The 23,159-nt window shown below is 58.2% G+C and overlaps 1 protein-coding gene across 1 annotated transcript; it reads right to left on the bottom strand.

Annotated features, from left to right (window-relative positions):
- Positions 1 to 13,365: 13,365 nt before the first annotated feature.
- LOC125625663 (hyaluronan synthase 1-like) lies at positions 13,366 to 20,056 on the bottom strand. Its single transcript, XM_048828008.2, has 5 exons — positions 20,021 to 20,056; positions 18,777 to 19,480; positions 17,605 to 17,830; positions 16,879 to 17,011; positions 13,366 to 16,474 (listed from the first exon to the last, which is right to left on the bottom strand). The coding sequence occupies exons 2-5, from the start codon at positions 19,476 to 19,478 to the stop codon at positions 15,799 to 15,801; spliced, it is 1,737 nt and encodes a 578-aa protein (XP_048683965.2). The 5' UTR covers positions 19,479 to 19,480; positions 20,021 to 20,056; the 3' UTR covers positions 13,366 to 15,798.
- Between the last annotated feature and the right edge of the window lie 3,103 nt (positions 20,057 to 23,159).

The raw sequence follows: 23,159 nt of genomic DNA, 5'->3' as shown, positions 1-23,159 counted from the left end.
TCCCGGCCATCCCACGTTGATGTTGGTGAAACGTCCCTTGTGATCCACCAGAGCTTGCAGCACTATTGAAAAGTACCCCTTGCGGTTTATGTACTCGCCGGCTTGGTGCTTCGGTCCCACGATAGGGATATGGGATCCGTCCATGGCCCCACCACAGTTAGGGTATCCCCATTGCAGCAAAACCATCCACTATGACCTGCACATTTCCCAGGGTCACTACCCTTGATAGCAGCAGGTCAGTGATCGTGTTGGCTACTTGGATCACAGCAGCCCCCCACAGTAGATTTGCCCACCCCAAATTGATTCTCAGCTGACCGGTAGCTGTCTGGCGTTGCAAGCTTCCACAGGGCTATCGCCACTCGCTTGTGAACTGTGAGGGCTGCTCTCATCTTGGTATTCTGGCGCTTCAGGGCAGGGGAAAGCAAGTCATAAAGTTCCATGGAAGTGGCCCTATGCATATGAAAGTTTCGCAGCCATTTGGAATCGTCCCAGACCTGCGACACTATGCAATCCCACCAGTCTGTGCTTATTTCCCGGGCCCAGAATCAGCGTTCCACGGCATGAGCCTGCCCCATTGCCACCAGGATGGCCAAATTGCCGGGGTCCGTACTTTGAGAGAAGTCTGTGTCCACGTCCTCGTCACTCTCCTCACCGCACTGCCGTCGCCTCCTCGCCTGCTTTTGCAGGTTCTGGTTCTGCACATACCGCTGGATAGTGCGTGTGGTGGTTAGAGCCGTCACAAGTGCTGCGGTGATCCGAGCGGGCCCCAGGCTTGCCGTGGTATGGCGTGAGCAGGAAAACAGACTGGCAGCCGAAGCAGTGGGTGGATGACGATGCTGACTGCAACATGGCGCCCGCACGGAAAAAGGTGTAAAACCATTGTCAGCCGTTGCTTTCACGGACGGAGGGGGGAAGCAAGGGGTAGGCTAGCAGCAGACAGTGCTGCTGGCTGGGAGAGCAGCCTGGCCCGCCTCAAGGATTGAACTCCCAACGCTGGGTTTAGCAGGCCAATGCTCAAACCACTGAGCTATCCCTCTGCCAATATTCTTGGTGGGACTGAATCTCCATTAGACAAAACTTAAAGAAGAGAATGACCCGAGTCATTCCCATTTATGTGCAGGTGCCCCGACAGACCTTACTGAGATCTGCCAGGAGCACCCATGTCTGCCCAGGTGCCCCGAGCGACCTCACCAAGGCTGGCCAAGAGCACCCAGGAGACGGCGAGGATGGCTACCAGTCGTACTGCACCGTCTGCTGCCACAAGGCAATGAGCTGCCGCTGTGTAGCGGTGCAGTCCCGCGTCTGCCAGCACCCAGGAGACGTACGGTGACGGTGAGCTGAGCGGGCTCCATGCTTGCCGTGGCACGGCGTCTGCACAGGTAACCCAGGAAAAAAGGCCCAAAACGATTGTCTGCCATTGCTTTAATCATAGAATCATAGAATCATAGAATATCAGGGTTGGAAGGGACCCCTGAAGGTCATCTAGTCCAACCCCCTGCTTGAAGCAGGACCTATTCCCAGTTAAATCATCCCAGCCAGGGCTTTGTCAAGCCTGACCTTAAAAACCTCTAAGGAAGGAGATTCTACCACCTCCCTAGGTAACGCATTCCAGTGTTTCACCACCCTCTTAGTGAAAAAGTTTTTCCTAATATCCAATCTAAACCTCCCCCACTGCAACTTGAGACCATTACTCCTCGTTCTGTCATCTGCTACCATTGAGAACAGTCTAGAGCCATCCTCTTCATATCAACCTTCAATCTGGAAAAATCATGGAGCAGGTCCTCAAAGAATCAATCCTGAAGCACTTGCATGAGAGGAAAGTGATCAGGAACAGCCAGCATGGATTCACCAAGGGAAGGTCATGCCTGACTAATCTAATTGCCTTTTATGATGAGATTACTGGTTCTGTGGATGAAGGGAAAGCAGTGGATGTATTGTATCTTGACTTTAGCAAAGCTTTTGACACGGTCTCCCACAGTATTCTTGTCAGCAAGTTAAGGAAGTATGGGCTGGAAGAATGCACTATAAGGTGGGTAGAAAGCTGGCTAGATTGTCGGGCTCAACGGGTAGTGATCAATGGCTCCATGTCTAGTTGGCAGCCGGTATCAAGTGGAGTGCCCCAAGGGTCGGTCCTGGGGCCGGTTTTGTTCAATATCATCATAAATGATCTGGAGGATGGTGTGGATTGCACTCTCAGCAAATTTGCGGATGATACTAAACTGGGAGGAGTGGTAGATACGCTGGAGGGGAGGGATAGGATACAGAAGGACCTAGACAAATTAGAGGATTGGGCCAAAAGAAATCTGATGAGGTTCAATAAGGATAAGTGCAGGGTCCTGCACTTAGTTCGGAAGAATCCAATGCACAGCTACAGACTAGGGACCGAATGGCTCGGCAGCACTTCTGCAGAAAAGGACCTAGGGGTGACAGTGGACGAGAAGCTGGATATGAGTCAGCAGTGTGCCCTTGTTGCCAAGAAGGCCAATGGCATTTTGGGATGTATAAGTAGGGGCATAGCGAGCAGATCGAGGGACGTGATCGTTCCCCTCTGTTCGACATTGGTGAGGCCTCATCTGGAGTACTGTGTCCAGTTTTGGGCCCCACACTACAAGAAGGATGTGGATAAATTGGAGAGAGTCCAGCGAAGGGCAACAAAAATGATTAGGGGTCTGGAACACATAAGTTATGAGGAGAGGCTGAGGGAACTGGGATTGTTTAGCCTGCAGAAGAGAAGAATGAGGGGGGATTTGATAGCTGCTTTCAACTACCTGAAAGGGGGTTCCAAAGAGGATGGCTCTAGACTGTTCTCAATGGTAGCAGATGACAGAATGAGGAGTAATGGTCTCAAGTTGCAGTGGGGGAGGTTTAGATTGGATATTAGGAAAAACTTTTTCACTAAGAGGATGGTGAAACACTGGAATGCGTTACCTAGGGAGGTGGTAGAATCTCCTTCCTTAGAGGTTTTTAAGGTCAGGCTTGACAAAGCCCTGGCTGGGATGATTTAACTGGGAATTGGTCCTGCTTCGAGCCGGGGGTTGGACTAGATGACCTTCTGGGGTCCCTTCCAACCCTGATATTCTATGATTCTATGATTCTTTGGAACCCCCTTTCAGGTAGTTGAAAGCAGCTATCAAATCCCCCCTCATTCTTCTCTTCTGCAGGCTAAACAATCCCAGCTCCCTCAGCCTCTCCTCATAAGTCATGTGTTCTAGACCCCTAATCATTTTTGTTGCCCTTCGCTGGACTCTCTCCAATTTATCCACATCCTTTCATGGGGGCGGGGAGGGGGAGGCCTGACGACGTGTACCCAGAACCACCCGCGACAATGTTTTTGCCCCATCAGGCATAGGGATCTCAACCCAGAATTCCAATGGGCGGCGGAGACTGCGGGAAGTGTGGGATAGCTACCCACAGTGCAAAGTTCCGGAAGAAGGGTTTCTTCAGGTATGTTGGCAACAAGAAGAAAGCCAAGGAAAGTGTGGGCCCCTTACTGAATGAGGGAGGCAACCTAGTGACAGAGGATGTGGAAAAAGCTAATGTACTCAATGCTTTTTTTGCCTCTGTCTTCACGAACAAGGTCAGCTCCCAGACTGCTGTGCTGGGCATCACAACATGGGGAGTAGATGGCCAGCCCTCTGTGGAGATAGAGGTGGTTAGGGACTATTTAGAAAAGCTGGACGTGCACAAGTCCATGGGGCTGGACGAGTTGCATCCGAGAGTGCTAAAGGAATTGGTGGCTGTGATTGCAGAGCCATTGGCCATTATTTTTGAAAACTCGTGGCAAACGGGGGAAGTCCCAGATGACTGGAAAAAGGCTAATGTAGTGCCAATCTTTAAAAAAGGGAAGAAAGAGGATCCTGGGAACTACAGGCCAGTCAGCCTCACCTCAGTCCCCGGAAAAATCATGGAGCAGGTCCTCAAAGAATCAATCCTGATGCACTTGCATGAGAGGAAAGTGATCAGGAACAGCCAGCATGGATTCACCAAGGGAAGGTCATGCCTGACTAATCTAGTCGCCTTCTGTGATGAGATTACTGGTTCTGTGGATGAAGGGAAAGCAGTGGATGTATTGTTTCTTGACTTTAGCAAAGCTTTTGACACGGTCACCCACAGTATTCTTGTCAGCAAGTTAAGGAAGTATGGGCTGGATGGATGCACTATAAGGTGGGTAGAAAGTTGGCTAGATTGTCGGGCTCAACGGGTAGTGATCAGTGGCTCCATGTCTAGTTGGCAGCAGGTGTCAAGTGGAGTGCCCCAAGGGTTGGTCCTGGGGCCGGTTTTGTTCAATATCTTCATAAATGATCTGGAGGATGGTGTGGATTGCACTCTCAGCAAATTTGCGGATGATACTAAACTAGGAGGAGTGGTAGATACGCTGGAGGGCAGGGATAGGATACAGAAGGACCTAGACAAATTAGAGGATTGGGCCAAAAGAAATCTGATGAGGTTAAGTAAGGATAAGTGCAGAGTCCTGCACTTAGGATGGAAGAACCCAATGCACCGCTACAGACTAGGGACCGAATGGCTAGGCAGCAGTTCTGCAGAAAAGGACCAAGGGGTGACAGTGGACGAGAAGCTGGATATGAGTCAGCAGTGTGCCCTTGTTGCCAAGAAGGCCAATGGCATTTTGGGATGTATAAGTAGGGGCATAGCGAGCAGATCGAGGGACGTGATCGTTCCCCTCTGTTCGACATTGGTGAGGCCTCATCTGGAGTACTGTGTCCAGTTTTGGGCCCCACACTACAAGAAGGATGTGGATAAATTGGAGAGAGTCCAGCGAAGGGCAACAAAAATGATTAGGGGTCTGGAACACATGACTTATGAGGAGAGGCTGAGGGAAGTGGGATTGTTTAGTCTGCAGAAGAGAAGAATGAGGGGGGATTTGATAGCTGCTTTCAACTACCTGAGAGGTGGTTCCAGAGAGGATGGTTCTAGACTATTGTCAGTGGTAGAAGAGGACAGGACAAGGAGTAATGGTCTCAAGTTGCAGTGGGGGAGGTTTAGATTGGATATTAGGAAAAACTTTTTCACTAAGAGGGTGGTGAAACACTGGAATGCGTTACCTAGGGAGGTGGTAGAATCTCCTTCCTTAGAGGTTTTTAAGGTCAGGCTTGACAAAGCCCTGGCTGGGATGATTTAATTGGGGATTGGTCCTGCTTTGAGCAGGGGGTTGGACTAGATGACCTCCTGAGATCCCTTCCAACCCTGATATTCTACGATTCTATGATTCTAAGTCAATGCTAGCCTCGGTACTGTGGACGCACTGCACCGACTTAATCGTCTTAATGGTTTTAAGTGGGGACACACACAATCGACTGTATAAAATCGCTTTCTAAAAAATTGACTTCTATAATTTCGACCTAATTTCGTAGTGTAGACATCCCCTTAGTCTGCCGAAGAGAAGAGTGAGGTGGATTTGATATCAGCCTTCAGCTACCTGAAGGGGGGTTCCAAAGAGGATGGAGCTCGGCTGTTCTCAGTGGTGGCAGATGGCAGAACGAGGAGCAATGGTCTCAAGTTGCAGTGCGGGAGGTCGAGGCTGGATATTAGGTAACACTATTTCACGCAGAGTGGTGAAGCACTGGAATGGGTTACCTAGGAAGGTGGTAGTTTAAATCCAAGTTAAACCAGAACATCTGATGAAGTGAGCTGTAGCTCACGAAAGCTCATGCTCAAATAAATTGGTTAGTCTCTAAGGTGCCACAAGTACTCCTTTTCTTTTTGCGAATACAGACTAACACGGCTGTTCCTCTGAAACCTCCATCCTTAGAGGTTTTTAAGGCCCGGCTTGACAAAGCCCTGGCTGGGATGATTTAATTGGGGTTGGTCCTGTTTTGAGCAGGGGGTTGGACAAGTCCCTTCCAACCCTCATAGTCTGATTCTATGGTTCTATTCCCCTCTCCAGCCCCGTTTGTTCCCCCGCATGCTGGTCATTTATTTTCAGCTGTTTCCCTGTGCTCTTGAAATACACAAGGGCCGTGTATGTTGTTTGGTCTCTTATTCTCTCAGGGTTCCCGTCCTATGCCCCTTGTACATTAGCACATTCATAGCAAAACAATATCTATGCCATCTGCTTCTCTCTCTCAGCTCCTGGAGATCCTAACTCCTGGATTCTGTCTGGAAGCCCCCTTCCTATCTCGGCGACCTTAGGGAGCAAACCTGGCCTGGAATGCAGTGAAGGCCGACACACTCTTCTCTGCTCAGTTACTCTATAATTAAATTCCTCCAGCCAGGTGCAGTGTGATGCTCATGATACGCAGTTTGACACAACCCCCTGGTATGTGGTGGATAATAAAATGTGTCACCAATAAATATTTGCAGAAGTCAATGAGGAGGAATTTAGCAAACAGTTCTGGGAGTGGCAGGGGAGCTGTCATAATGAAACCAACTCCATCAGCATCCTTAGCTTCCTTAATAGTTTCACCAGACCCCCATTTGGTGTGAATCGGCCATCGGGGCCAGATTCTAGCTGGGGTCAATCGGCCGTAGTTCCTTTGGAGTCACTGTATGATTTATACCACCTGATGATCTGGCTAAACATCGCTCATGTGGAAAGAGTCGCACCTCTACCCTTGTGACTGAGCTGAGTATCACCTCTTCGCTCTGTGGCACAAACCTGCAGACAGTATGCGACAAATTCAGTAACACACAAGCTGGTGGGCTGAGAAAGGGTCAGTCTGAATTGTATTTAAAGAGGAAGTGCCCAGGCATGAGGGTCGTGCAATTAATGACATTTCAGTAAATCATTCACGGTTACTCCCAAGGTGTATGTGAATCCGATTCTGGCTTTGGCCTATATAGAGAGGAAAGGGGCCATGGTAGACAGGTTAGTGCATCTCTTCAAGTTACAGAGAACTTGGAGGTGAACGGAACCATTGTGCGGCTGAAGGGAAGAGTTTTTAATACTGTTAAATTATTGCTTGTAATCACTGATGATCTGCTGCAAAGCGGGTAAAGGCTGGAGATATATCTCAGGTGCACGCTCCCGCTGTAAAGCCCATGACGACGACAGAGCCGGAATAAAGCGGCTCAGTCTGTGCAAGGGAAAAGAAGCCTCACTCCTGAAGTGGTGGGGGAATGAAATAGGGAGATTTTCAAAGGCAAAACCGCAGCGAGGGGACTAGCGTCTGCTGAAACTCCCTGGGAGTCTGGCCTCAGACTCCCTTCAGCTGCTTTGAACGTCCCAGGTTTAGGGAGCAGAGACGAACCAGTCGACGTACTTGATGTGGACTGTCAAAAAGCCTTTGGCGAGCTCCCTCGCCATAAGGAATCAAAGCCGTCCTGGGGTGGGAGGCCAGGGACTGTCATGGAGCAGAAACAGGACAACAGCCAGAAAACAGGAGTTTGCAGCATTGTTGTAGCCGTTCGGGTCCCGGGATATTAGAGAGACAAGGTGGGGGAGGGAAAAGCTTTTATTAGACCAGCTTCTGCTGGGGAGAGACACGAGTTGTCGAGCTCCGCTGACCCGCAGCAGAGCTCGGTGTTGCTCGGAAGCTCGTCTCTTCCCCCCACCTGGTGTCTCTAGAAAACAGAGCTGGAATTCAAGGGAATTTTGTGTGATGGCAAAAGCTTAAAAGTGGAGGCCTCCAGGCTCTGCGCTAGACCCAGCGTTCACGGTACTCAGATGATCTGACGGGGGGTGAGCGAGGAGGTGGTGAAATCTGCAGAGAAGGGAACATATTGAGGCTAGTCGGGAACTTGAGGGAGATCGAACGGAGCTGGGTCAACGGGCAACGCGATGGCAGATGAAGTTGAGTTTTGGTCAATGCAAAGTAACGCACATGGCAGGGCGGGGGTCTGAGGCCTCCGAGACCTGACAGGTTCCAGCTGCACTGGGCTGATCCAGGGAAGGGACCAGAGCGTCCCCGTAGGAGGATCAATGGACACCTCAGCTCGCTGCAGAAGAGGAAAGCGAAGAAGCCGTTGGGGGAGATAATGTGGAAACCCTGTAGGGCCCCTCTGCAGATCGGCAGCATGCTCTGACCCTGGCGCCCCACAGGCCGTGCCGGTCGCCCCATGTCAGAAGGGACAGTGCAGACCTGGAGCAAATACGGACGAGGGAGTGAAAACTGGGCCCAATCCTCTGCTGGGATCAATCGGCCGTAGCTCCATTGGAGTCAATGGGGCAGATCCTAGCCGGTTTACACCAGTGTAACTGTTGAAGTCAATGGACCCATAGGCTTGCTGGGCCCTGGCCGTCTGGCAATAAGCACACAGGCTGCGGCTGACTTGCTGTTTAACTGTCTCCTTCCACATTGAAGCGATTTGGTGTAACAGGACGTGAGGCAGGGGCAGGTCATGTCCCCGTGACTGTCACTGGCTCCATCTGACATCTGCGCTTTGCTGGTCACCACGATTGCGTCCGGAGCCACGACTATGACGAGGATTGCCCCGCGGAGCGCCCTTCTCCGGTGTCCCGGAGCCCCCGCTCTGCTACGGCGAGGCGTGTCTGGGCCATGGGAGACCTGGGAGAAATTTTCCAACCGAAACTTTTCTCCCCTGAAAAATGCAGCTTTGGGGCGACTGAAACATTTCACGAATTTGTGTCGATTTTGCTGCATTGCGTCAGCCGGAAAAAACCCCAAACCAACACCCCGACAAAGGGAGACGTTTTGTCTGGACATTTCCAGAATTAAACCTTTTAATTTTTTTCAACTCAAAGTGTCTTTTCATTTCAAAGTTGACGGCGCTTTTCCTTTAGAAACCAATTTAGAAATGTTTCTAAATGCTTGAAAATGAACCAAAACCATTTTTCATTCGGCTTTTCAGTTGGACGAGAAATTGGGTCAGCCCAGAACGATTTCCCCCCCGATGTTTGAGAACTGCCAGTGAACCCAAAAATCGGTTATTTGTGCAGCTCTTGCCTGTTCCCCCCACCCCCCCCCAGAATCTGGGCTGGAAGTCCCTTTCCCGCCTCATTTCGGTCTTGACTCTCTCCTCCTCCCCCCGGCAGAGCTCGCTGTGTCAGCCGGGAGAAGGCCCCGTTCGGCTCTGAGCCCAGCCCCGTGGGCCTCCCAGCACCAGGACGGTTTCCTTCCTCCTCTGCCTTCTCCCTGCTCTCCTAGCTACGAGTGCACAAGGTGAGTCACCCGCTGCTGTGGCCGTCTAACCCTGCCTGGGTTTGGACCCTTTATACCCCCCGGATCCCCAGTCAGGGGAACATCCAGCATGTGCAGGGAGGGGGGATTAGCTCTGTGTGGGGTACAGGGCCCTGTCTACACTACGGCTGCTGTCGTGTCCCAGCGCTGTAGCTGGGCTGGCAGAGCCCCGTAGTGAAGACGCCGCCTGTCCCTATGGACGGGGTTTTTCCATCCCTGTGGGAATTCCCCTCCCCGAGCGAGGGAAGGATTCACCCATCGACCTGCGTCTACTCCAGGGGTTGGGTCGGCCTCAGTGCGGTGCTCAGGGTGTGGATCCCTCCCCGCCCCTGGCCTCTGTAGCTATAACAGCCTGAACTTTAAGTGTAGACCAGGCCTGAGGGTGTCCGGGGGCTGCTGGCCCCTCACTGAAACGTGGTGCTGGGTTTTTGGTCAGCCCTCTCCCAGTAGCAAAAGAAAGGGGACGGGTCGGAGACGAGGACAGTCCCCAGGGCCAATGGGGAGCGGGCATCGCTGCAGGTCGACCTGACTGACAGGGAGGCTGGCCAGTGAGGGAGTCAGGAGCGCAGGGCCCATCCTCCATGTGAGCTGGGGCTGGCTGAGGCAGGGGAGGGCAGAGTTAAGGGGAGAGCAGCAGGATGAGCTGGGCTGGGGCACAGGAAGGGGAGCCGGGAGCCGGGGCAGCGCAGACCAGTCGCGCTGACGGTGAGCCAGGGCCGAACTGCAGGGGGAGCCGTGGGCCCAGAGCCGGGACAGCGGGCCCTGGCCCAGCCCCACGTTCACCGGTGCCGCATGGGGACCTGGGCAGAGGGCCCAGCGCAGGGAGATGTCACCTGGCACGAGGCCTTGCGGGCCGGACTCACAGGGGCGATGTGACCGAAACAGGGGGGTGATGCTGGCCCCCTGGTGCCTGAGGCCGGGGGGGCACCGCCAGAGCGGAGTCTGACCCCCGGAGTGTGACGAAGTGGGACTGTTCTTAATGTTTCCTCTGAATAGTGTGGGGGTGCCTCAGTTTCCCCTAGGCAGTTCTTAAGTATCTAGGGGGTGGGGTAAGTGTGTATGATCATTGCAGAGCCCTAGAGGGCAGGTGTGTGCAGGAGTCTGGACACAGAGAATGGCCAACACCCTGTTTCCTGGCAACTGATGGCCTGGGCCCTTCCCCCCTGCAAGGTGAGAGCTGAAGGGTTGGAGAACAAAGGAATCAGGTGACCACCTGGCCCGGGAAAGGAACAAAGCCCAGAGGAGGAGGGGCTGGAGGGGGTTTTCAGTTTGGGGCTGGCTGGGACATGGAGTGAAGTGCAGACGTGGTTGTCTGGCTCACTGCCCCCCAAAATGGACCCAGCTGAGGGGTCCCGTTCTCTGCACCTGCAAGCTCTGTTTTAGACCATGTTCCTGTCGTCTAATAAACCTTCTGTTTTACTGGCTGGCTGAGAGTCACGTCTGACTGCGAAGTTGGGGTGCAGGACCCTCTGGCTTCCCCAGGAGCACCGCCTGAGCGGACTCGCTGTGGGAAGCGCACGGAGGGGCAGAGGATGCTGAATGCTCCAAGGTCAGACCCAGGAAGGTGGAAGCTGTGTGAGCTGTGTGTCCTGAAGACAGGCTGCTCACAGAAAGGCGACTACCCCAGAGTCCTGACTGACTTCATGGGGAGCAGTTCCAGAGCATCGCCCAGGGACTCCGTGACAACTGGTGGCAGCGGTGGGATGTACTGCACCCCGTGGATGGCGCTTCCTGCAGTAAGTGACTGGGGAGCAGTAACACGAAGGGGGATTGCCGAGGACCAGGCCTGCTGAAGGCTCAGAAAGGAGCGGTTTCGGGGGGCGGTTAACCCCTGGGAGTGTGTGACCAGCGAGAAGGACTGTGCAGTAATGGGGTCCCCCTGGGGACTGCAGTGAGCAGTCTTAGGGGCGGAGGAGTCTGCAGCTCGACCCTGGCAAAGAGGTGGTGACCTCGAGAAGGGCTGGCACACTAGGGGTTCTCCCTGGAAACCGTGGGGAGCTGAGAACACACGGGCCTGTGAGTCCACAACAACTTGGGAGGAGCGGAGTGATGGCCTGTCACCTTCTCCTTAAGAAGGACATTGTAACCCTGTGCAGAAAGAGAGGGTTGAGCATTGGAAAGTTCACCAAAGCAGAGTTAATCGTGCAGCTGGAGGAGGATGACCGCTCTAAGGAACAGATTCCTGACCCCAACTGGGGCTATAGCAGGATCTGGGAGCAGCTGGAGCGGGAGCCAGGCATCGCCAAGACTCCTGTCCCCGACCAGACGAGGGTCTTCACGATCGGGTTCCCCATCGGGGGATCGAGACGGACGGGATTGGAGCTGAGTCTGAGAGAGCAAGAGGACCGTGGGAGACAGCGAGAGCCCGAGAAAGAGCTGCAGAAGCAGCAGCAGCATGAACTGGCGGTAGTGGGGCGGAGAGGCCTAGGGGACCTCCCAGGGGTGAGTGGGGATAGATCCCGGGGGGCCAGTTCCGCAGGGAACCTCGAGACTAAATTGCTGCCCCTGGTTAAGGAGGGGGGGTGTGGATGCCCACCTCACTGCCTTTGAGCAGGCTGGAGATTTGAACCAAGGGGACCCTGCGGAAAAGCCCCGGTGTCTAGCTCCCTTGCTGGGTCCCAAGGCCATAGACTCCGTCAGCCAGATGGTTGGGGATGTGGACAGGCTCCCACTCCTGACCCCAACCTATATGTCTGTGTGGAGTTTCCTGGGGCCAGGCCCCTCGGACCTCCAGTGGGAGCAGAAGGTGATGGTCAATGGGGAGACATTCTTGGGGTGGCCAAAGGGCATGGGCTGCATAAACCTTCCCACATGCGGCCTGCGAGTGCTATCGACCACCCCTGACCTAAGGGAGGGTGTGAAAATGGAAGGGCCTGGTGTAACTCCTACCAAGGAACGGGAGAGATGCTGGGGCATCCATGGGAACATTGGTGGCTTCAAACTTCCCCAGGTCACCGGCTAAAGTGACCCCGCTCAGTTCGATCTCGAAGGGGGGAGAGATGTGACGAAGTGGGACTGTTCTTAATGTTTCCTCTGAATAGTGTGGGGGTGCCTCAGTTTCCCCTAGGCAGTTCTTAAGTATCTAGGGGGTGGGGTAAGTGTGTATGATCATTGCAGAGCCCTAGAGGGCAGGTGTGTGCAGGAGTCTGGACACAGAGAATGGCCAACACCCTGTTTCCTGGCAACTGATGGCCTGGGCCCTTCCCCCCTGCAAGGTGAGAGCTGAAGGGTTGGAGAACAAAGGAATCAGGTGACCACCTGGCCCGGGAAAGGAACAAAGCCCAGAGGAGGAGGGGCTGGAGGGGTTTTCAGTTTGGGGCTGGCTGGGACATGGAGTGAAGTGCAGACGTGGTTGTCTGGCTCACTGCCCCCCAAAATGGACCCAGCTGAGGGGTCCCGTTCTCTGCACCTGCAAGCTCTGTTTTAGACCATGTTCCTGTCGTCTAATAAACCTTCTGTTTTACTGGCTGGCTGAGAGTCACGTCTGACTGCGAAGTTGGGGTGCAGGACCCTCTGGCTTCCCCAGGAGCACCGCCTGAGCGGACTCGCTGTGGGAAGCGCACGGAGAGGCAGAGGATGCTGAATGCTCCAAGGTCAGACCCAGGAAGGTGGAAGCTGTGTGAGCTGTGTGTCCTGAAGACAGGCTGCTCACAGAAAGGCGACTACCCCAGAGTCCTGACTGACTTCATGGGGAGCAGTTCCAGAGCATCGCCCAGGGACTCCGTGACAACTCCCCCGGAGTCACTGCAGTGTGGCCAGAGCCTGGGACGGGTGAGCTGACAGCCACGGTGTAAGTGACGCCGGGTCTACACGGACGCAAGGTCACCCGCGCGACCCCCAGTTGCGCTGTCACTGGGGTAGGGCACGTCCGTCGGCGGGCGCACGGCAGGGGTGTGGACGCGGACACAGTTAGGTCCCCCTGAGCTGCCTCACGTTGACCTAAGTCTGTCGTGCAGAGCAGGAGGAGCAGGGAGCGTGGGGAGCAGGATCAGCCCCGTTTAGCAGCGCGGGGCCGGGGCCGGCAGTTGGCTGTAGTGTCACCCCAGGGGTAGCCCCTCGCTCTCCCGCGGAGACACGGCCTGGGCGATTCATAAGATGAGCACGGGATGCCGGCCGCGATGCCCCAGTGCGGCGCTAGGGGGCGCTGTGCTGCAGGGAGCAAGGTCAGACTCCTGTATAGACAGCCCCTGCGCCCCACCCCAGACGTGGGTGCAACTCAGCACCGGGCCAGGGGTCCATGTATAAAGTGAAGGCTTATCAATAAATCATCCAAATTAAAACAAGGGAAGTTAATGACAAGGGTCGAGAAGACAGATTTTTCAAAAAAATACATTTTATTTGCCACAGTTCATAAAATAAACCCAGTAAAAATCTCTCTTGTTAAATGGCTCTTTGTAATTATTACAGACAAATAAATAGACTATGTTCCTTCATTTCCCTGCTGGAAAGGGGCCTCCTCTCGCCCTCACGATCTGTAAAGTTTATTGAGGTGAAAGGATCCACCCAGCAAGGGCAACGAATTTCCCCTCCTTCATCCCCAAACTCAGAACCTGGAGTGGGATCTTTTCAGTGCGAGCAAACGGCGACAGGATGTAAAGTTGGCAGCATTTGTCAGCTTGGAATGGCCAAACTGCACAGTGCAGGTAAGAACCTACTACCGCTGTGAAGGGAGATCCTCCCGAAGTGCTCAGGCATTACTGATTTGGAAGAGGTGAGGTTTGTCCAGTGAGCGTGGCCATTCGGCAGACGTAACGGCATCCGCAACACAAAGTCCAGCAAAGACGCGCTCCTCCCCAGAGACGGGTGAATCTCAGCGGTGGGCGAGGGATCCCTGTGTAACCAGCCGCCCCACCCCAGAGGTGGCTGCATCTCAGTGCCATACTGGATGAACAGCTCCTGCACCCCGCAACAGAAACAGCGACGCCTCAACGCCTGGCAAAAGATTCCCTGTGTAAACAGCCCCCGGGCCCCACCCCAGAGGCAGCTGGATCTCAACCCTGGTTTAAGACAGTCCCTGCAGAGACGTGCGGGTGTGGGAGTTGCAGAGAATGAGATTAATAAATAAAACGAGATCAGACAATTGCTTGGAGCTGGACATTACCTCGGTACTAGGGGAAAGACGGAAGTTTCTGAGCTACTGTGTCTTGGGGCTGACAGAGCTATGGGGCTGATGGGGTGTGAACAATCTATGCCCCCCCCCCCCCCACCACCCCACTGAGCGCTGAAGAGATGCCCAGCGGCCAGTGGAAGAAGGCGTCAGCCAGCAGACCTAGCGCCATGCAGGGGCGTGGGGTGGAGGGGAGTGTCCTACCCCGAGGGAAACCCCCCCCTTCCCGTGCTGCTGTCGGCTGCGTCTATGCTACGGGGTGAGGCTGGTTCCGGCCCTGGAGCTATGCCACTGTAGTCCCTGCAAACATGGCCTCAGTGATGAGAGAACCCAGGAGTCCTGATGCCCAGCCTCCCGGCTCTAACCACTAGACAAGTGGTTCTCAGAATTTTGTATTGGTGACCCCTTTCACACAGGAAGCCTCGGAGAGTGACCTCTTCCCCCCTTATAAATTAAAAATACATTTTTTATATTCAACACTATTTCAAAGGCTGGCGGCGAAGCAGGGTTTGGGGTGGAGGCTGACAGCTCGTGAACCCCACATAATAACCTGTGACCCGCTGAGGGGTCATGACCCCCTGTTTGAGACTCATAGAATCAGAATATCAGGGTTGGAAGGGACCTCAGGAGGTCATCTAGTCCAACCCCCTGCTCAAAGCAGGACCAACCCCAACTAAATCATCCCAGACAGGGCTTTGTCAAGCCTGACCTTAAAAACTTCTAAGGAAGGAGATTCCACCACCTCCCTAGGGAACCCATTCCAGGGCTTCACCACCCTCCCTCTGAAATAGTGTTTCCTAATAGACAACCTAAACCTCCCCCACTGCAACTTGAGACCATTACTCCTCGTTCTGTCATCTGCCACCACTGAGAACAGCCGAGCTCCATCCTCTTTGGAACCCCCCGCAGGTAGTTGAAGGCTGCTATCAAATCCCCCCTCACTCTTCTCTTCTGCAGACTAAACAATCCCAGTTCCCTCAGCCTCTCCTCGTAAAGCATCTGCCCCAGCCCCCTAATCATTTTCAGTGCCCTCTGCTGGACTCTCTCCAATTTGTCCACATCCCTTCTGTAGTGGGGGGCCCAAAACTGGACCCAGTACTCCAGATGTGGCCTCACCAATGCCGAATAGAGGGGACTAATCACTTCCCTTGATCTGCTGGCAACGCTCCTACTAATACAGCCCAATGTGCCGTTGGCCTTCTTGGCAACAAGGCCAACTTGCTGACTCATAGCCAGCGTCTCGTCTACTGTAATCCAGCTCTCTGCACCAGACCCCATTCCCCTGTGAGAGTCAGGGATAGAATCCAGGAGTCGGGGCTCCAAGCCCCCTGCTCCAGCCACTAGACCTTACTTCCCCCTCAGAGCTGGGGAGAGAACCCAGGAGTCCTGGCTCCCACAACCCCTGTGCTCTAACCACTAGTTCCCACTCCCCTCCCAGAGCAGGGAATGGAACCCAGGAGTCCTGGCACCCTCGCTCCCCTCTCTCCCCACTAGCCATCACTTCCCTGTCTAATCCGGCCTTCCAGCTTCCCCACAGCCAGGCCGGGGGGGTGAGGTAGGAAGAGAATAACAAGGAACCCTGGTGTCCGGGCCTCACACCTGGACTGTGTAGTGGTCGGCCCGCTTCCGGCAGCACCGCCGGATCCACACCCAGTACAGCAGCACCATGCCGGCCCAGTAGCCCAGGTAGACGCCCACCCCGATGACCAGGTATCTCAGCTCGGCCTGCTTGACCAGGCTGGTCCATTTGGCCAGGGCCTCTTGGTAGATGGTGTAGCCCAGCCCCGCCAGCAGCAGGAACCCCCAGATGGAGACGGGCAGCAGGGGCATCAAGTTGCCCACCATCTTCTTCCTCCCGGAGGTGCCCCAGCTGCTCTTGTTCATGGTGACGATGGCGAAGTACTTGGCCGGCAGGAGGCCGCCCATGTAGAGCAGGGCGTAGAGGCTCATGAAGAGCATGCGGGGGCTGCCCCGCAGCCAGCAGGCGTAGAGCGCCTTGATGCAGGCCACCAGCTGGACGCAGAGCAGGACCCACAGCACGTCCCACAGGCTGCCGCCGTAGAAGAGGCGCAGGACGGTGGCCGTCACGAAGAAGGGGAAGACGCCGGCCACCACGGCCTCGTAGGTCATCCACAGGTGATGCCGGTGCCACCAGAGGGCATTGTAGAGCCACTCGCGGAAGTAGGACTTGGTCCAGCGGGTCTGCTGGGCCAGCCAGCGCAGGAACTGGGCGGGGGTCTCTGAGTAGCAGCGGGAGCGGGCCGTGTACCTGCAGGGGGGCGGGCGGGGGGCTTAGCTAATGCAGAGCTGAGGTTGGAACCCAGGAGTCCTGACTCCCAGTCCCCCTGCTCTAACCGCTAGCCCCACTCCCCTCCCAGAGCCGGAAATAGAACCCAGGTGTCCTGGCTCCTATCGCCCTGCACTAACCACTAGCCCCCGCTCCCCTCCCAGAGCCAGGGAGAGAACCCAGGAGTCCTGGCTCCCAGTCCCCCTGCTCTAACCGCTAGCCCCCACTCCCCTCCCAGAGCTGGGGAGAGAACCCAGGAGTTCTGGCTCCCATTCCCCCCGCTCTATCCGCTACCCCCCACTCCCCTCCCAGAGCCCGTGAGAGAACCCAGGAGTCCGGGCCCCCAGCCCCCAGGAGGGCCGGACCCAGCTGGGCCGTGCACTCACTTGGTGGCGTAGCCCATGCTCAGCATGCGGTTGGTGAGGTGCCGGTCGTCGCCGAAGGTGCAGTGGGTGCCCAGGAATTTCTGGTTGTACCAGGACTCCAGGAACTGCTGCAGGAGGTCGTTCCGGTACAGGCCTGCAGGGGGCAGCAGGCAGCGCGGGTCAGCAAAGCCGGAATTCCCAGCGGTCCCTTCCCGGCCCCTCCTCGAGCCGGGATAGAGCCCCCTGCTCTAGCCACTGGACCCCAGAGACGGGGAGACCCCAGGAGCCCTGACACCCAGCCCCCCTGCTCTAGCCACTAGACCCCACTCCCCTCCCAGAGACGGGGAGACCCCAGGAGCCCTGGCTCCCAGCCCCCCTGCTCTAGCCACTAGACCCCACTCCCCTCCCAGAGACGGGGAGACCCCAGGAGCCCTGGCTCCCAGCCCCCCTGCTCTAGCCACTAGACCCCACTCCCCTCCCAGAGACGGGGAGACCCCAGGAGTCCTGACACCCAGCCCCCCTGCTCTAGCCACTGGACCCCACTCCCCTTCCAGAGACGGGGAGACCCCAGGAGTCCTGACACCCAGCCCCCCTGCTCTAGCCAACAGACCCCACTCCCCTCCCAGTGCTGGGGAGAGAACCCAGGAGCCCTGGCTCCCAAGCCCCTGCTCAGCCCCTCCGCTCTATCCACTAGCCCCCTCTCCCTTCCCAGAGCGTGGGAGAACCCAGGCGTCCTGGCAGGCTCACCCAGGGGCCCGCTGATGCAGGAGACGCAGTCGAAGTAGGACTGGCAGGCGCGCTCCACGTTGAAGGCCATCCAGTAGCGCAGGCTGCTCATGAAGCTGATGAAGGAGTCGGAGACGTTCAGGATCCGCACGTCGCCCCCCACGGCTCCGTAGCGCTTGTTGGCCTCCAACACCTTCACCATCTCCACCGTGGCGCTGGGGTCCAGCTTGGTGTCTGAGTCGCACACCTGGGGGCGGCCGAGGAGGGGGTGTTACTTGCGGAGACCCCCCAGGGGGAGCTGTGCAGAGCCCTATGCCCAGTGCATCACTAGGGGGCGCTGTGCAGCAGGGGGCAGGGTGGGGGGTTCTCCCCTGGCCGTCAGGACTGTCCCGATGCCCCAGGGTGACACTAGGGGGCACTGTGCTGCAGGGGGCGGGGTGGGGGCTCTCCCCTGGCAGTCAGGACTGTCCTGATGCCCCAGGGTGGTGCTAGGGGGCGCTGTGCTGTAGGGGGCAGGCTGGGGGCTCTCCCCTGACAATCAGGACTGTCCCGATGCCCCAGGGCGGCCCTAGGGGGCGCTGTGCTGTAGGGGGCAGGCTGGGGGCTCTCCCCTGACAGTCAGGACTGTCCCGATGCCCCAGGGCGGCCCTAGGGGGCGCTGTGCTGTAGGGGGCGGGGTGGGGACTCTCCCCTGGCAGGCAGGACTGTCCCGATGCCCCAGGGCGGCCCTAGGGGGCGCTGTGCTGCAGGGGACGGGGTGGGGGGCTCTCCCCTGACAGTCAGGACTGGCCCGATGCCCCAGGGCGGCCCTAGGGGGCGCTGTGCTGTAGGGGGCGGGGTGGGGACTCTCCCCTGGCAGGCAGGACTGGCCCGATGCTCCAGGGCGGCGCTAGGGGGCGCTGTGCTGCAGGGGGCGGGGTGGGGGCTCTCCCCTGGCAGGCAGGACTGGCCCGATGCTCCAGGGCGGCGCTAGGGGGCGCTGTGCTGCAGGGGGCGGGGTGGGGGCTCTCCCCTGGCAGGCAGGACTGTCCCAATGCCCCAGGGTGGTATTAGGGGGCCTGTACTGCACGGGGTGGGGACAGGCCTCTCCCCTGGCAGGCAGGGCAGACCCTCATGCCCAGAACGGCAGTAGGGGGCGCTGTGCTGTGCTGGGGGGTGGGGTGGGGGGAGGGTAGCCAGCTGGTTGCTCTTACCTGGATATAGTCCACCGAGTTGCCCAGCGCCCTGAAGGCCGTGTACATCACCTCCCGCTTCCCGCCCCATCGCTGCATGATGCAGACGCATCGCCTGGAGCGGATCAACTCCTCCACCGCCAGCTGGCCCGGGTCCACCATCTCCACCTCGGTGTAGGGCCCAGGCTCCTCCCCTCCTGCCCCCTGGGAGCCGCCGCCCCCCTCCTCGCCCTCCCGCGGGGGCAGCTGGTGGTAGTTGTTCTCCCAGACGTAGGTGCCCACGTCCTCGCCGGCGAAGACCTCCTGGAACATGTCCATCATGTAGCGGTCGTCGGGGCTGTTGCCGTCGATCACCATGAGGATCTGCAGCTTCTCTGGGGGGTACAGGGTGGCCCGCACCGACTCCAGGCACTGCCGGAGATAGGAGGGGTCTTCTTGGTAGGCCGAGATGGTCAACGCCACCGTCTTGGTGTAGCTACAGGCCAATGACTCCCTCCTCATCCGCCGGTGCTCCAGAGAGGCGAAGAAGCTCTGGATGACCAGGTGGGCGGCGAGGAAGACTCCATAGAGGCCGAAGGCCATGATCCGATACTGGTCGGCCACCAGCTGGATCCCAGCGACGTAAGCCCATGTCAGGACCCCCAAGATGACCAGGGCAAAGGTGATGGTGAGGATGCGGCGCCCGGCGGAGATGAGATATTTAGGTGCTTTTCTGGGGTCCATCTCTGCAAGGGACAGGCATGGGGTGAGGTGCTGTTGGGTGGGTGTGGACTGGACCCCCCAGGTCTCAGCAATGGGGGGATTCACCGCCTGGGGCTGCCCAAATTGACAGGAGCTCTGGGGCAGGGCCACAAAGATGATTAAACTGGGCTGGGAAGGAGGCGTTGTTGGGATGACGGCAACTGGCACCCAAAAAGGTCCGTTTGAATAAATAAATGACCCACACAGAACACGACACTCCTCCTGTCAGCGCCAGGCAGGGAACCCTGGAGTCCTGCCTCCCAGCCCCCCCGCTCGATGTGACCCACCAGACTCCATTCCTCCTCCAGAACCAGTGAGAGAACCCAGGAGCCCTGGCTCCCACCCCCACTGCTGTGGCCCACCAGACCCCATTCCCCTCCCAGAGCTGGGGGAGAGAACCCAGGAGTCCCGGCTCCCACCCCCACTGCTGTGGCCCACCAGACCCCATTCCCCTCCCAGAACGGCGGGAGAGAACCCAGGAGTCCCGGCTCGCCCTGCTCTAACCACTGGCCCCGGCTGCCCACCTGGTGCCGGCTGCTCTCTCCGCTGGTGCTGTCGGTTCTGGCTCCCTTCCTGCGGCTGGGGGGAGCTTTTGAACTGCCTGGAGCGGGTGGGGGGGTGGACGGGACACACGCTGTGCCTGCGTCAGGCGGGGCGACCCAGCCTCCCCCCACTTGAGTCTCACCCCCCCTTCCTCTTCCCAGCTGCGCATCTCCCCCCAGCCACGCTTCCTTCCCCCCCGCCCCCGCAGGCTGGGCACTGACTGGCCATGCCCCGAGCTCTCCATGCGGGCCGGGTCCCGTGTTCTCCACGGGGGGGGGGGGGGGGGGGGGGCTGCGGGTCGGGAGTGAGGGGCAGGGCAAGGCGGGGGGGGGGGAGATTCCTGGGCTCTGCCCTGATGGGGCTGGGAACGTCAGCGGGTTGGGGCAGCCCAGTGAGTAACCGCCCCCCCCCGCCCCTCGCCTCGCAGGTGGGTCCTGCTGGTCAGTGGGGAAGGGGGGGCGCTGGATGTTAACTGGCCAGGACGTGGGTGGGGGGCAGAGCAGCAGAGAGAGCACCAGGGGGACCTCCCCCCCGCCCCAGGTCTGCCCCTCACTCCCGACCCGCAGCCCCCTGCCAGCCCAGCCTGGGGCTCGCCCCCCCCCCCACAGCTCTGCCGGTGCCCCTCACTCCCGACCCGCAGCCCCCTGCCAGCCCAGCCTGGGGCTCGCCCCCCCCCCCCACAGCTCTGCCGGTGCCCCTCACTCCCGACCCGCAGCCCCCTGCCAGCCCAGCCTGGGGCTCGCCCCCCCCCCACAGCTCTGCCGGTGCCCCTCACTCCCGACCCGCAGCCCCCTGCCAGCCCAGCCTGGGGCTCGCCCCCCCCCCCACAGCTCTGCCGGTGCCCCTCACTCCCGACCCGCAGCCCCCTGCCAGCCCAGCCTGGGGCTCGCCCCCCCCCACAGCTCTGCCGGTGCCCCTCACTCCCGACCCGCAGCCCCCCGCCAGCCCAGCCCTGGGGCTGACGGTGGGACCCTCCCTTATTCTGCCCCGGACGAGCCCGTTGTCAGGGTGGCAACAAAATAAATAGATGGGACTTGAGCAATAAAGTGCCCCCGCCACCCCCCCCGTCATGCACTTTCCCATGAACTCCAGCCCAGCCCCCCCCCCACAACCCCCGCCCCTCCCTCTGCGCTTTGCCAGCCCCTGCCCCACAGATCCCCCCACCCCACTCTGCTGAGCTGCCCCCCTCTCCCCCGCTGCCCTCCCACTGGGGAAGTTTTCAAGGAGGCACATGTGTGGGTGGGGGGAGTGAAGTGTGGGAGGGCGGGGGCTGGGCCGTGTGTCTCGCAGCCCCCCCCATCCCTGCCGGGGTGGGGGGCTGGGAGCCGGGGCTAGCGATGGGGGTGGGGTTTGGGGTTCCGGGAATTCAGGTGCAGCCCTGTGGTTACCGTGCGCCGCATTCCTGGCATGGTTCTAGGTTGTGCCAAGCCCCTTGGACAACCCCCCTCCGCACACCTGGGGGGCAGGGCTGGATTGCTCATTTCCTCTCCCATCTCCCCCCTCAAGGGGAATGGGGATCGGGATAGGGGGCCTTTCCCTCGGGGGCGGGGAGGGAAAGACTGGCTGGCTTTGGGTTAGGGGGTTCAGTGGCCTCATGTGTGAATGGAGTCTGCCGGGTCTCAGCCCCAGCCCCCCCCACCCCCATATGGACACTAACCCGCCCCCTGGATGGACCACAGGGACTCAGCTCCCTCCACACCCATGCTGGGACAGGGGAAACACGGTGAGGGGGGGCATGTGTCTGAGCTACAAGACCTCTGCCCTGAGCTGGGACCCAAGCGTCCGATTGGTGTAATCCCCGCTCCTCAGCTATGAATCTCTCTGCTCCAGGCTCCTGGCCCTGTCCAAAGGCAGCCGGATGATCCTGCCCCCTTTCCAGAGGGCACAGGACATGTGGCAGGGCCGGGGAGAGGACCCAGGCGTCCTGCCCTCTGCTTTGCCTCGCAGAGGGAATATGCCCCAATATGTGCCAGTGTAACCCATCTGAGCAGCTGCCGCTCCACCACCCGACAGTCTAGGGAGGTTATTGCCCCCCACCCCCCACCAGCCAAGGGGCTGGATCTCTGTCCTGGAGACCCCCAGCTGCTGGCCTCCCCGCCCCCAACTCCTTCCCAGACCGTCCCACACCCCAGTCCCCAACCTCGTAACCTCCAGCCGCTCCCTAACCTCAGGTCCCCAGACCCACCTCTGCCCCCTTGATCTCGCTGACCCTGTCCCCGCAGAGCTCCTTGACTTGGCTGCCCCAGCCCCTCCATAACCCCAGCCCCACTAACACCCCCCCACGCCGGTGCCCTCTGACTCCAGCTTCCAGGATCCCTGAGTCTGCAGCCTACAAGGGTGTGAACGGGGAGTTCCTGGCTTTGCTGATCCCATCAGCTTTGACCTCATGCACCCCACCCTGGTCCGGCCCGGGGATCAGAGCTGTGAAGCAATGGACAGATTGGTGAGCATGGCAAACCAGGGAACGGGACTCGTGGCAAAACAGGGGTATAGGAGACTCCCTGCCACTGGGGATTAGTGGGCTTAACCCGTGGGACTCCCTGCCACTGGGCATCAGCGGGTTTAACCTGAGAGACTCCTGGCGACTGGGATTAACCCATGGGACTCCCTGCCACTGGAGGCTGGATACAGGGGAGATTGCAGCTTCTCGAGGAGGTAGGTGTCCCAGTCCCAGAGATGGGGCGGGGGGGGGGGGGGGAGCTGCAGGTTCACCCGGGATCCCAGAGGCTCCCCCCACAGGTACGCATCCTGCTATGGCAGCCTCCCTGGCACATACTGGGACGGGGCATGGCCCAGGGAGAAGCATTCCCAGCATGTGCTCTGCACAAGGGGCTGACTCAGCCCTTATCTCAGTTAGGCACTCCCCAGCCCAGACTGGACATTGGGCAATCGGGGAAACAAGGGAATGGCACCATGACTCAGGAGGGCAGCGGGGTCTAGTGGTTAGAGCAGGAGGCTGCTGGGAGCTGGGACTCCTGGGTTCTCTCCCCGGCTTAGGGAGGGCAGTGAGATCTAGTAGTTAGAGGGGCTGGGGGTCTGGGAGCCAGGACACCTGGGTTCTCTCCCCGACTCAGGGAGGGCAGCGGGATCTAGTGTTTATAGGAATGGGGGTCTGGGACC

The sequence above is a fragment of the Caretta caretta genome, chromosome 24 (assembly GCF_965140235.1).
Source record: "Caretta caretta isolate rCarCar2 chromosome 24, rCarCar1.hap1, whole genome shotgun sequence".
NCBI lineage: Eukaryota > Metazoa > Chordata > Testudines > Cheloniidae > Caretta > Caretta caretta.
Note: the sequence above shows the minus strand (reverse complement) of the source record. Positions and strands in the feature narration are given on the sequence as shown.